The sequence below is a fragment of the Trachinotus anak genome, unplaced genomic scaffold (assembly GCF_046630095.1).
Source record: "Trachinotus anak isolate AG129_WGS33_773 ecotype Australia unplaced genomic scaffold, CSIRO_AGI_Tana_v1 ptg000024l, whole genome shotgun sequence".
Taxonomy (NCBI): Eukaryota; Metazoa; Chordata; class Actinopteri; order Carangiformes; family Carangidae; genus Trachinotus; species Trachinotus anak.
In genome coordinates this window covers 5,591,960-5,604,963 of record NW_027273875.1, presented here as the reverse complement: position 1 = coordinate 5,604,963, position 13,004 = coordinate 5,591,960, and the positions used below count along the sequence as shown (strand labels likewise).

Genomic DNA, 13,004 nt, shown 5'->3' with positions numbered 1-13,004 from the left:
AGGTGTAGCCGTCAGCCCATGGTTGGCACCCATACACAGTCCAGGTATATAGTAGGTTTATACTTAGTCTTATTTGAAAAAAAAGTCTCTATATATACAACAAATGCACTAAATTGGCAACACTGTAGGCTGTAAACGCCCCCTTATTAGAACCTGGTTGCGCCAAATCATTTTAAAAGAGCAATGGGGAAACTACAACTCAGTCATCTGTCGTGACCGATAGTGGAAATATGATCAGTCAGTCAATCAGGAACGTTTGCAATTATAGGGCTCGCCCCACTGTTGCAGTGTAGCCAACCCATTACAGTTAAAAGCCCTGCATTTAAAGCACAGAGGCAAAACTTGCAGTATCAAAGTACGTGTTCAACAGAACATTCATCATTGTGGCCAAAGTAATATTATATATGACATCATCAAACTGTTAATTCCTATTATATAATATGTAATTAAGTAGTTTAGTCCAGTGGTTCCTAACCTGTGGGTCAAGTCCCTCCAAAGGATCACAAGATAAATCTGATGGGTGACATGATTCATGGGGGTGGAAATCCTAAATTCTCCCAAACAAATTTAGAGTCATTTCTGGACTATTCTTTAATATTTGCTTTGTTATAAATAAAGAATAATTTTATCTGTCTTGGTCTGAAACTGTTACTTTGGTCTTAAACAGTTATTTTAATGAAACCTTCACAGATGTTTTAGAAGGAATGTGTCTAACACCTCATAGACATCTGAAACATGACAAGTAGCCCAATCAGATATTTTTTTATTTTGGTACAGGGTGTTTAACCAAAGAGACTGGAAATCAGTTAATGCTTTAAAAATACACCGTATTTAACCGTAACTGAAATGTGGTGGAGATGATTAAAAGGAAACACTCCAATACTGAATATTTACCTGAGTAAATTACTTTCCACACACCATAAGTGTAGGAGCTACAACATCACACAAAGAGATCTCTGCTCGTTTTTAATTTTAGTTTATTTTTCTCCACTATTTGACACACCAAGTGCTTCAAGAACAATATTAACATCACAAACGTCACAGTATTCCAACACAGCAGTGACTGTTTCCCCACTGCTCACCCCACGAATTGGTCCACTTTTTGGGTATGTCAATGGATATCATCTTGTCTTCCCGTGGGGCGGGCTGGGGGGAAATCAGGAGTGGCGATGACACACAAGCATCACATAATATCGACACCTTCACACAACTGAATACATTAATTACTGTGTGTAATTTAAAGCTAATGTTATACGTAGAATAGACAAGATGACACGACGAGACGTTCCTGTGATTAGTGGTGATTAGAAGCGTGAGAACAGAAAGAATAGGATGAATCATTAGGATGAATCCTGGTGTGTAATGGTTTGTTAAGAAGTGTGCCTACTGACCTCTGCTGGAGCTACAGCTGTCTGAAAGTACAACCAGCACTCCACACTTGTGTATAGTCATTCAAAAGATCAACTCAGTCTGAAAAGTCTTCACATTGTTTGTCCTTTCGTCTTGTCCCATATACTGATGCCACTAATAATCGGTTGGTCCCACTGTCAGGGAGGGTGTTAGTGTAGCATTTTGAGGATGAGCCAACACTTTGCTCTGACAGAAGCGAAACACGTACACACACAAGCTGATCTGCCCTGCTAGGGATTGGCTCGAGATTTGTCATGTGGGGGATAAATGGAGAAAGCACTGGGTGTGGAGCCAGGTGCAGTTAAGAAGAGGCATGAATTGAATACTGACTGATTATCTTGAGCTACCTCATATCTCTGAGCCCAAAAACTGTAACAGACAGACAGCTTGACATGAAATAAAACAGTTGTCCACTTCAGTCATAAATTGTCTCAAAATTGTTTGACCAAATACACCAAAAAAACCCAAGCCTGTTCCCTTTAGTATTTTGTGTTATGTTTTCAAATACACATATCTAATAATGTAATTTTAAATAACTCTGACAACTCTAAAGTACAGTAGACAGCGCAGGCCTGTGATTGATGGATGCGTGAGGGGGAAGAGCAGAGCAGATCTAAGACTATAACTAGGCCACAGCAGTATGTGGTGGTTTGATGTTTAGTAGGCGTGATTAGCCACATAGAGGGATTTTCCTGCGGCGCCGTCAGTTCCAGAAGACACATACTTGCCGAGCGCAGCCTGACCATTTGCCTGAAGAAGACAGGGGAAAAAAACAGCAATTAGGAATATTGCACAAAGGAAGTTTCAGTTTCATTTACTTGGCGAGGATGTGACTGTATCTGATGTCCGTTCATAGTTTCATCTGACCTCAGCGCGTTTGATGAACTCCTCGGTTGCGGCCTTCTCATTGTTCAGCTCTCCTCTCCATGCGTTCAGGGCAGAGGCCTGCAGGGCGCGGCCGTAGGAGAAAGTCAGGGCCCAGGGTCTGGCGAGCGGACAGTTGTTCATGGCGTTAAGGTTCACGCTGGCCTCCTCTTCAGACTGGCCGCCTGACAAGAAGGTCACTCCTGAGGAAAGACAGAAACAAGAAAATACACTCATTATTTACCTGCTCAAACCAGATTTCATGGAACATTTAAGCCCCTCAACTCTCTATCTGAGAGTGGAATAAACTAATAATGTTGCAATAAATAACAACGCATATATTTTATGGGTTATTTTCCATTCAATTGTTACACTTTGAATTGTTTTAATTATTTTATTTCAAATAAATGCTAAGCTAGTCTTTTAGTCAGGGATAGCATGCCAGCTAAACATGCAAAAATAGTACTCATAATTTGCCAAAAATTTGCATGTATTTGTGTCAAAATATATAGTTTGAGACTAAGGAATATTATTATTTTTGATATATCTTTGTCTCTGACCTGTGACAGCAGGGGGCACAGTGCGGCGCAGAGCAGTGACAGTAGCCATGGCGATTTCCTCGCTGCTGTACTTGGTGGGGCAGGAGTGTCCGGCTGTGACCATGTTGGGTTTCAGCAGTGTCCCTTCCAGGTACACATGGTGGTCTGACAGAGCCTTGTACACTGCAGCTAGGACCTAGCAGCAGAAGACACGTACATACTGAAAGTCAAAAGACAGTGACAGCATATATGTAGCAAAATAAACACTCTTCAGGACATATAGAGTGGTTTGCGTTCTACATGTTCCTCAGTAAATTACCTTCTCAGTGACATACTGGCAACGTTTCAGGTCATGGTCTCCATCAGGAAGGATCTCAGGCTCCACAATAGGAACAATACCATTCTAGGAGACATTACACAGTATCGCTTTAATGCAAACTCTCATATTCTCTTTAAAAAAATTCCCAGGGTTTGTTCCACCGCCCAAACAGTGTCCTCAGATTTCCTCACTGGTCACTCAAAATTCAGCTCTGAACTGGGACTGGGGATCGCTTTAAAAAAAAAACTGAGCCAATGTATCTTTAACCTAACAAAATGACATGGTTCGTAATGTCACACCAACCTGCTGGCAGATGCTAGCATATCGTGCCAGTACATTAGCATTCTCAAAGATGGCCAGCTCAGACGGCGTGGTGTCGCTGATCTTCAGCACACAGCGCCACTTGGCGAAGTCTGCGCCGTCCTTCTTGTACTGCGCACAGCGCTCAGACAGCCCGTCCAGACCTACAGTCCCACACACGACACAGAACCATGCATCAGAAACACTGCAGCAGGGGGGTTCGTGACTATTGAGGTCTTCAGAGTGTGTTCCTCGTGCTTCCTACCCTGAGTGGTGGTCTCTCCATTTGTTCCAGCGAGGGGCACAACACCTTTGTCCACCTGTAAAGACAGAAACAGACATCGTTTTAAATCCTGCTGTACATGTGATGTCACACTCGAAATGCACCAATCACTGCTTCAAACAATACTTGGTTTTCTATGTTATCTAGTGTGCGCTCTTTCACCCACTTTGCCCTCACAACCTGATCTGCTGTTGTGGGTGGGTCTGTGTGTATCTAAACATGCTGACAGTGAGTCTGTGTTTTCATACACAGTGTAGGGGCCTTTCTAGTTTTACCTGCTAAACAGACGAGCGCTGTGTCTTTTTGTCCACTGAACTGAAATACTTGGCTGTAGTATAATATCAACACTGTGGATGTGGGAACATTCAGAGCCAAAGCAAAGAGCCACCAAATAAGGCAGAGAATCCCAGACTCAGGTTTTTATGTTGAAGGAGAGTGAGGTTACAAGTGACACACCATGTAAAAAAAAAAAACAGCCAATGGCTGAAACCAGGTCAATGTTAAAACGTGTGGCAGAATGGTTGATGAGGTGCATATTTTTGTCTTATCCCATCGGAAAGATGAAGAAGCTTATTTAGACCTGACTGCAAGACTGAAGACCCACTATTTCTCAGCTGAAGAGGTCTACTCCGAAACTTTGAATATGACTGAAGTCACTAGCAGCAACTTTAAACATTGTTTACCTTGATGCCAACGACGATGCCGCGGTCTTTGATGAGCTTGGAGAAGGGAGTGCCATCGTCTGTGTTCTGGTAGAGGGTTTCATGGAAGAAGATGACTCCTCCGATGCAGCTGTCGATGCGCTGGTCGGCTGTGAAGAGCAGCTGGCGGTAGCGACGCCTGTTCTCCTCTGTGTTCTCAACCCCGATGGGGTTCAAACGCTTCGCCATGCTGCCTGTAAACAGCACGCACACAGAATTATTCATACATGCTCAAAGGACGACAGACCTCATTCACATGACTGAGCAGTTATTTCATCAGGCTTTGACACATCTTACACATTTTTATGACAAGTAAGGCTTTACGTTCAAAGTCAGCTCAGTTTTAGTGCGTAATGCATGAAACCGTAAAATACAATGAAAACATCTTTAAAGCGTCCAGGTTGTTCAGGTAAAAACCTATACAAATATGGAATCACTGAGTCGACTGAAGTGTCCTCATTTCACATGGCTTTCAGTGGATGGTACATAAAATGGATTTTCCAATTAATTAAGTCCAATCTATTCCCAGTTTTATTGAGATTCTGTGAAAACAATATTTCCAATTAGGCCTGTATGAGTTGCAACAGGGTAGTTTTCCTAAACCCAGGCATATCTTGCTTTATGATTGCTATGTAGAAGGTTTGATGCAACGGGATCATCAAGGTTATAAGGATTTACCAGGTGTCAAAATGATTAACATGACAGATAATCGAGTATTGATGATCCAGTATTGGAATTCTGCTGTATCTGACAGTAGAGGAGATTCTATCATCTATCATTTTCATTCTCTACCATGTGCAACTTTGCAACCAAAGACACACACACACGGGCATACCGGTGGACTCATCGGCTGCAAGGATGCCCTTTCCTGGAGCTACTATCCTCTGAGCGATGTCCTGCAGCTCCTTCTTCTGCTCAGGAGTCAGTGCGGGATACTGGTGAGTCATGGTGGCTGAAAGAGAAAGACAGAGTGGGATGGAGAGGTCACATTGTTTCCCGGCGTGTCGACCTGGAAGGCTGCCCAGCACGGGGCCCTCATTTAATGTCCCTCTATTGTCTACAACATGGCTACCTCACTGCGGAATGGAGCTCCTCTCACTGAGGGCTGGAGGATGGGTGAAAATGACCAAAACTGTGTGTGTGTGAAATGTGATAAAACCAATGACTGTGAGCAGAAGAAAAGGGGGCGAGGCAGATAGATGTAGCTGTTATCTAGACTCCAAATAAAGCTTCCCCATTGGCATTTTAGGATGACAAAAAAAAAAATTCTCTTTTCTATGCTGTCTGTTCTCAGTCGTGTAGAAACCGTTTGGCGGCAGCAGCCGCGCTGTCACGACGCCGACATGCACAAACACGCTATAGACCAGATTATTTTGCTCCCTATTCCCTTCTTCACTCTGCCGTAAATAAGCAGTTACATAACCCTTCCCCTCCCAACCCCCCCTCTGAAGCAGAGAACACAGAGAGAGAGGGATTATGTAACCACGCTCCTGTATACTCTGCTGCCAGTCCTCATTATAGCTGCAGGACTGGATGCAGCACGGCTTGTTTCCCTCTCCTCAGCAACACTCTGCCTTCTCCTGGTTTGCACTAATGTCATTATATCTCTCTTTGTGCAACGCACGTACACCTGCCTTTTATTTGTTTGCCTTGATTAATGCATGACTTACTTCCGCGTTTTAAGCACGCCATTTAGTTTCCTTCAAACCTGCTGTGCTGCTGCCTCCTGCTGCTGCCTGACTACGAACTGGATGCATATAAAATGCACATGTGGGATTTGTAAACTCCCATTTTCCCACATCCCTAAAACACATCACTCCCACTAATGCAGACTGTGCCAGGGAACAAGCTGTGACTTCTCTTTCTGGTCGACCACACCAGCTGCCAAGCGGCTCCCAGCTCACAACCACACACACTGTTATAGCTTTGTTCCACATCACACATGGCACAGTATTGGATCAGCCATAGATGACTCTGTATGAGGGATGGAGGCTGCTCCTTTAGTGACAAATGCAGAGGTTAGCTCCAGTCAGCTGTGTATGGAGCTGTCCGATGCACTGTGATTTGCTGCCTAGAGCGAAAGAGAACCGGACACAAACAGAGGTATTTCACACAGATGTTCTACCACAGTGAATGCAGGCTAATTTAGTCTAGACTAAGACTAAACTACCATCTTAGGCCAAAAAACTTTGTCTTGAGAAGAAGAAATATTCAACTTTCATCTGCATCATGCAAAAGAAAAAACAGGCTTATTAGATAACTAAATAAGAGGCTATAGAGTATAGACCATGAGTGTAGACCTATTCAGATGCTGACATTTACATTCTTTTACATAATAAACTCAAATGACCGCTTAATTCCCAACTGAGGCTGGTTTGTTGTGGGAGGACACTGCCTGACATACCCTATATCCTCTGTGTTAATCCTCAGCTTAAAGCTATGAGATAACAACCTTTGGAGCGCACGCACACACACACAAAGGCCTCTCCATGAAAACAGCGTTTAGTTACCACAATACACGTGTCAAGCACAGCTCACTGCTGCTGGTTAAATTCTACATGCAGGTGAAATTGGAGGGCAGGCCTGCAGGGTGCCATGCCTCTCCTGAGGGGGAAAAGTTAGACCAGGAGTATGAACTGTATGCAGACCTCTCCAGTGAATAAAACAAAGTATTTACACTTGATAAAAGGCCAGCCCATGGGTTCTGGCATGATGCGTGGGACTTGTGAGCACGTTTGCATGTGCACAGCCCCGCTCCACTGTTGGCCAGACAAAGCTCATGCTCAGCAAATATCTGTTATCTTTTGTGAAGCACCTGCGTGCTTCATCAATACATTTTCACCGACTTTGGGCCCAGTGTGGTTTGGTTTCTGTTGGGAAAACATTGCAAAATGATTTGCAAGGGAAATTGTATGCAATGTTGAGTCAAACACAATGAAAAGTTTCCAAAGATATGTGCTTTGAAAAAAACAAAAAAAACAAAAAAAAACAACAACCTTGAAACCAAAACGTCCTTGTCAACTGAATATCGAGCTGAACTGAAAAGAGGACCTTGAAGGACAAACTGTGTGCATGTGACCTGCCTCTGACATATGATCGGCCTAGAGCAGAGTTTGGTGGCAACACAATGTTGAGCACATAGACTGCAAAAAAATGTACATATTTGGGCCAATGCACCTTTATACTTCTGAACTACTCTGTCTTTTTCCTTGGTGTGTAAATAGCCAAACAAGATCACAGAACCAAACCTGTGATGTTGTGGCAGCTATTATGAACAAAAAAAAAGAGTTATTTAAAACACCAATAATCACAATGAGATCAAATCCACCACAGAAGAAGCAGTATCACCTCTATCTCTCCAGACAATAGTCTCAACACTTAACACTCAGAGAGATACTGTATTCGTCACTAGTGGTGATGTAAGTTGTTTGCTGTTGTCCACAGGACAAGACAGATTGATTCAACTGTGATTTTTCAAACAAATGTGCCAGAAGACAACTCAGAGTTGCTGAATGTCAGACTTTCCAGTCATGAGCTATTCACACAAACCAAGAGACAGTGGCATTAGTGTTTTCTATTTTAGTGTCTGCTCCTTATGTGTTTCCAGGAGCAGCTCTTCCTCCGTGGGGAACAAGAACAAAAACAACATGATGCTCTGGGTTATGCCGCACACTCAATAATTATCACCTGCTTCAGGCCCCAGCACCTCAGATGTGACAAAAGAAAATAAGGGAGTCTATCACACAGGGCTTCAACAATATGGAAGATTTAATCAGATGAAGAGTGAGGGTTTTCTTATTCGAAGATATTATCTGGCCTCTTCAATGATGAATTGGTTTATTGAAGTATTCTGCATTAGACTTCATTTCAAGTTATCTACAAAAAGTAGATCAGTTTGATTTGCCTCACAAGCTCCTCTGGCACTTGCCCAAAGACTAATGTTATTTACACTGTTTCCAATGCAAAAGTCTGATGTCAGACTCTCATACATGAGGGAATCAAAGAAAAACTGGCACAAATGGCTCCTGACTATGCTTGAGTCAACTCATTTCAGTCATTTAGATAATATTAAGTCCACAAATACGAAAAAATAATCACACTGGATTTATAATTTAAGAGTGTGAAGAGTTTATCTGTTTCTATAGTTGAATTATGTGAGCCTTGAACCTTGATGAAGCCTCATGAGTAATAAAATGTCTTCAGCTGTTTAGGTTCTGGATTCTCTCTGCTTGGGTTTAACAAGTTTCGGGGAAATCAAGCACAGGCACAGAAAAGGCCCCATATTTGATGGGAGAGGTGCATGTTTACCATCATGTGGTAACTGCACTGATGAAGAGATGAGATGCTTCAACAGCACCTAACCACCTCTGCTCACCAACTTTCTGCGGGGGGAATCCCCTAAGTCAAGTTGATTTCATGTTCTGGTGCATTTATTACTAATACTTACATGAATTCAGTGGAAACTTGGTTGGTGGAAAAGGTCAAAAATATTGATTACATGTAGCTTTGGTTACATCATTGTTTCAAATTCTGAATGAACTAATGCACATCTTGTAATTACTGTCGCAGATTGAGATGAGCTTAGGTAAAATGAACAGGTGTCATCACTAGCAGATCCTGGAAATCATTATCCTGTAGTAGGCTAATGTGATTTATAGCACAAGTTACACGCCCTCTGACCTTGTCCAGGCAGCCTATCCATCTATTTCTCTCTGCGAGGGAATTTGTGTTTCTGCTTGCTCCAGGGCAAAATAATAATCTTCCTTATCAACAAAAATGCACTCTGCTGCAAAAATGTAATTTTGACATGATTTGAAGTAACAATCTTCTGATGCACACACACACACACACGCACACACACACTGCTGGTGACAAGGTTTATCTTCCAGACAGTGTTGCACAGTGTGCAGGAGTTACCTTATGATGAAAAGCATCACTGTGTTATTTTAAAAAAAAAAAAAACATCTTTAAAATGCACTTCATAATGTCAGGCATTATATTTTTGGGGTGGCCATTAAAAAAAAAAAATCAATTTTCTAATCATTTCCATAAAAATTGAGATAATTTAACAAGATGACATTTGAGATTTGTAAAAGATATGACAGAGAGACAGCTGAGATGATTATCTTATCTGTCCTTAACCTTCTCTCCATCGTGTTTGTGGATTTCATTCCAGCCTGTTGCACAGCGGTCGACCTCCACAAGACAAACACCGTTTCTGCACTGCGACATCAAGATGCAACAGCCAACTCCCTACTGTGGCGTCATGCAGAACCACTTCAAACTGTGATCGCCGTAAAACTGTCATGAAACATCAGTCACATGCAGCCAGCAGTAATCACACCGCAGACCGGACTCAAGACATGCGTTCGAGGGAGAAATGATAATTAATTCATATTTAATTTCACATTTTCACCACCTGGAGTTACAAGTATGACACAACAATTTGACCCTAGTTGAGACAAATCAGAAGAACAAATACATATGTATTCCCCAGTCTTTCAACTCAGCAATCATGCATGTTGATGCTTCTGTCTACTTTAAGCTTTCACCTTAGAGAGGACGGGATGATGAGACCAGACACAGACCAGTCAGCCCCTCTCTGTGAAAACTGATGCTGCTCAGGCTCACTTACCAACCCGGGGTGCAGTTAAGAGATGACAAATACATAAACATCAGACTCAAACCAGAGTGGACATCTACATCTCTAGCAATCATGCTGCTGCTGGTCTTTTTTGAAGCGTTGGTGCGAGCATTAAACTACAAGATGTTTGAAGCTTGCATACTATGCTGCGTAGTGTTCATACAGCTGCAGGCAGGGACTCAGTGGGGGGTGAACTGAGTATATCTACCTAAACTCAGGCTGGCATTGCAGTTATAACAATTACTGATAGTTGATATTATGTAGTATATAAAGCATGTAGGGAGAGGATAGGGGGTCATTTTTTTTGCTGACATGTCTGTTATCATTACCACCACCTAGAGGTTTACCCACCTTGTTATTTTCTCTACATTGCAAGCTGCATGAGCTTTAAGGAGGTGAAAAGGCTCCTGCGGGGCAGCACTAGTCAAAAGTAAAAAGCCTGCTCGCTGCGCTGCGTTTTGTTACCAGACGGGCTGCTGGCCTTGGCACTGATGCACGTCCCTGTGTTTGGGCTGTTTCTATCTTCAGGCCTTGATCCAGCAGCGCTAGCAGGAGCACTGTTTCCCATGCAGCTCTCCGATACAAGAGCCGATGGCAGACGTCAAAGCTGCGTGCATTGCAGTTCAGAAAGAGGTTGATACTGGTGAGAATGTGCAGATCACACGAGGTGACGTTTCTCTCTCTCAAAGGCCGCTGAACTAAACTCGATTTCTTTTTTTTCTTTTTTTTTTTAATCTTCAGCTCGCACTTGAATACACTTTTCATTTTCATTGTTCATGGAGAGAGGAAACAGATGATTAAAAAAGTGATTACGACACAATCTGTTGAGAACTAATTGAAAACTATTAATTAAGCAATTAACACAATGCTCAATCAAAATATGTTCGGTACCTTACGCTCTAGTGTCATGCTACTGAGCTTCATACCAGGTCTAATTGTGTTGTATTTGTGTTGTGTGTACCAATACCTTATATGTATATATGATGCTATATGCCACATTACACATATTTACATATACTCTAAAGCTGAAACAGGTAGTCAATGAACCCATTCAATGATCGATAGAAAATTAATCGATATTTATATTCAGCTGATCTTTTAAGCAAAAATGCCAACACTTCACTGCTTCCAGTTTCTAAGAAGATATTTTCTGGCTCTCTTTTCCCTCTTTGATGGCAAACTGAATATCTTTGGGATATGGACATTTTGTGACAATAACAGTTTGTTGCAGCTCTCATTTAGGTCTGGAACTAACTATATATTTCATAATTGATTATTATGCAGATATTTCTCTGGATTCATTTATTAAGTGTTTAGTGTATAGATTATGGGAAAACATCATGCTTTCTCAAGGCCAAAGCTGGGGAATTTAAATTGCTTATTTTTTTCTGATATTTATTGGCTGTCATGGCTGAAACTGAACAAATATTGACACCAGGGAGGCTAAAACCAGTTAATTCTTTGGCCTTTTATTTTTTATTTTTTTGCTTAAAAATTAGAGGATGAATCAGAATCTTTGCTCATTAATTCATGAATTGATGAACTAAACCAAATATATCCTTAAAGTCTGGTTGTGCAAATATGTGCCGCAGCTCGATGTATATTCCTTTGAATGAATTACACATACACTGAGGTCTAAAAGGAAGAGACCACTAATAGGAAAAATGTACATCACAGGAGAGGAGGTCTACGTGCTCTGGCACAGATACGCACTGACAGGCCACCTCCCCCCCGCCGCCCTCCCTCCTCACCTACCACTGCTGCCCTGCTGACTAATAACCACGATTCATCTTTACAGTCTAAACATATAAAACGGGAGGTTTGGGTTCGTCGTGTGTGTTTAAACTGAGAGCAGACGCAACAGGCTCTTCCTTGAAGGTCATTTTTTCCCCCCTACGCTCTTCCTGTTGCGTATTTCGATGATGCGCTGAAATGCGCAACACGAACACAGATATGAAGACTTCCCATCATTTTCTGTCCGAGGAGACGAGGCCATTTAGCATCACAGGTGTCAAGTGCAGCTATTCATTCACAAATAACGAGCGAGGAAGATAAAGTCAGGCCTAAGTGGTGCAGAGCATCATCATCAATCATCGCGATCATCGTCATCATCATCATCATCTATCCAGGATCGATAACAGGTGTGTGCAGCGGTGCTGTGGAACAGATGAGGGTTGTTCTTACCTGCTGATGGGCGTCTGGGTGCGCGGAGAGCAGGTGAGCCGTGTGAGCAGGATGCGGGACAGTCTTCTGTGTCACTGCTGCAACGCAACGTGACCCTTTACAGGAGCCTGGAGCCTGGGCGGAGCCAACGCCACCGCGTCATGTGACGCGCAGCGCTGAAGCGCTGAAGCGCATGCGCCGGACGACGTAACAGCCATTAGACAGGAGCATGAATGCAGCATGATTCTGCAACTTTTCAAACATTTTATGGTGGAAGAAGCATCCCACAGGGACCACCTGTGTTGCTTTTGAACGGCGTCGACATAAAACAGTAAAAACAAATTTACCCACACTGACAGATTTTATTGGGACTCACATTTGGAGGAAATAAACTGGGAAACCATCATGGCTGATGCCCTTTAAGTGTTATATACTTGATAAAGTCAAAGACATGTGGATGTTGCTAAGTTCTTTTTGTGGTTATGGTGAAACATATATCCATTTAGTCTTTTGCTCTGATCAATGATATCTCGGCCTGATTTAGACTGTTAAAGCTATCATTTGTTGCTATGTTGTTAACTTTTTAAATTTTATTTGCAAAATTCTTTACACACAAATGGAAGTTTTTAGGTTCCCTCTTTCCTCGTTTTTTATTTATTTTTTTATAGTTATTTAACTTTTAACTTATATTCAATGCATTTTGTCTCTCATTTCATTGATTAATTTTTGCTTTTATCCCTTGTTGTATTAAACATTAATGCACCTTTTTAATTTTATCAGC

The 13,004-nt window shown here is 42.1% G+C and overlaps 1 protein-coding gene across 2 annotated transcripts; it reads right to left on the bottom strand.

Annotated features, from left to right (window-relative positions):
* Positions 1–960: 960 nt before the first annotated feature.
* On the bottom strand, positions 961–12,399 carry aldocb (aldolase C, fructose-bisphosphate, b). Of its 2 annotated transcripts, none has more exons than XM_071461198.1 (9): positions 12,245–12,399; positions 5,252–5,368; positions 4,399–4,610; positions 3,698–3,752; positions 3,436–3,596; positions 3,133–3,216; positions 2,835–3,009; positions 2,278–2,477; positions 961–2,160 (listed from the first exon to the last, which is right to left on the bottom strand). In XM_071461198.1, the coding sequence occupies exons 2-9, from the start codon at positions 5,361–5,363 to the stop codon at positions 2,068–2,070; spliced, it is 1,092 nt and encodes a 363-aa protein (XP_071317299.1). In that variant the 5' UTR covers positions 5,364–5,368; positions 12,245–12,399; the 3' UTR covers positions 961–2,067. The 2 variants fall into 2 exon arrangements, with proteins under 2 accessions (XP_071317299.1, XP_071317300.1); XM_071461199.1 differs by lacking the exon at positions 12,245–12,399 and adding an exon at positions 5,489–5,771.
* Between the last annotated feature and the right edge of the window lie 605 nt (positions 12,400–13,004).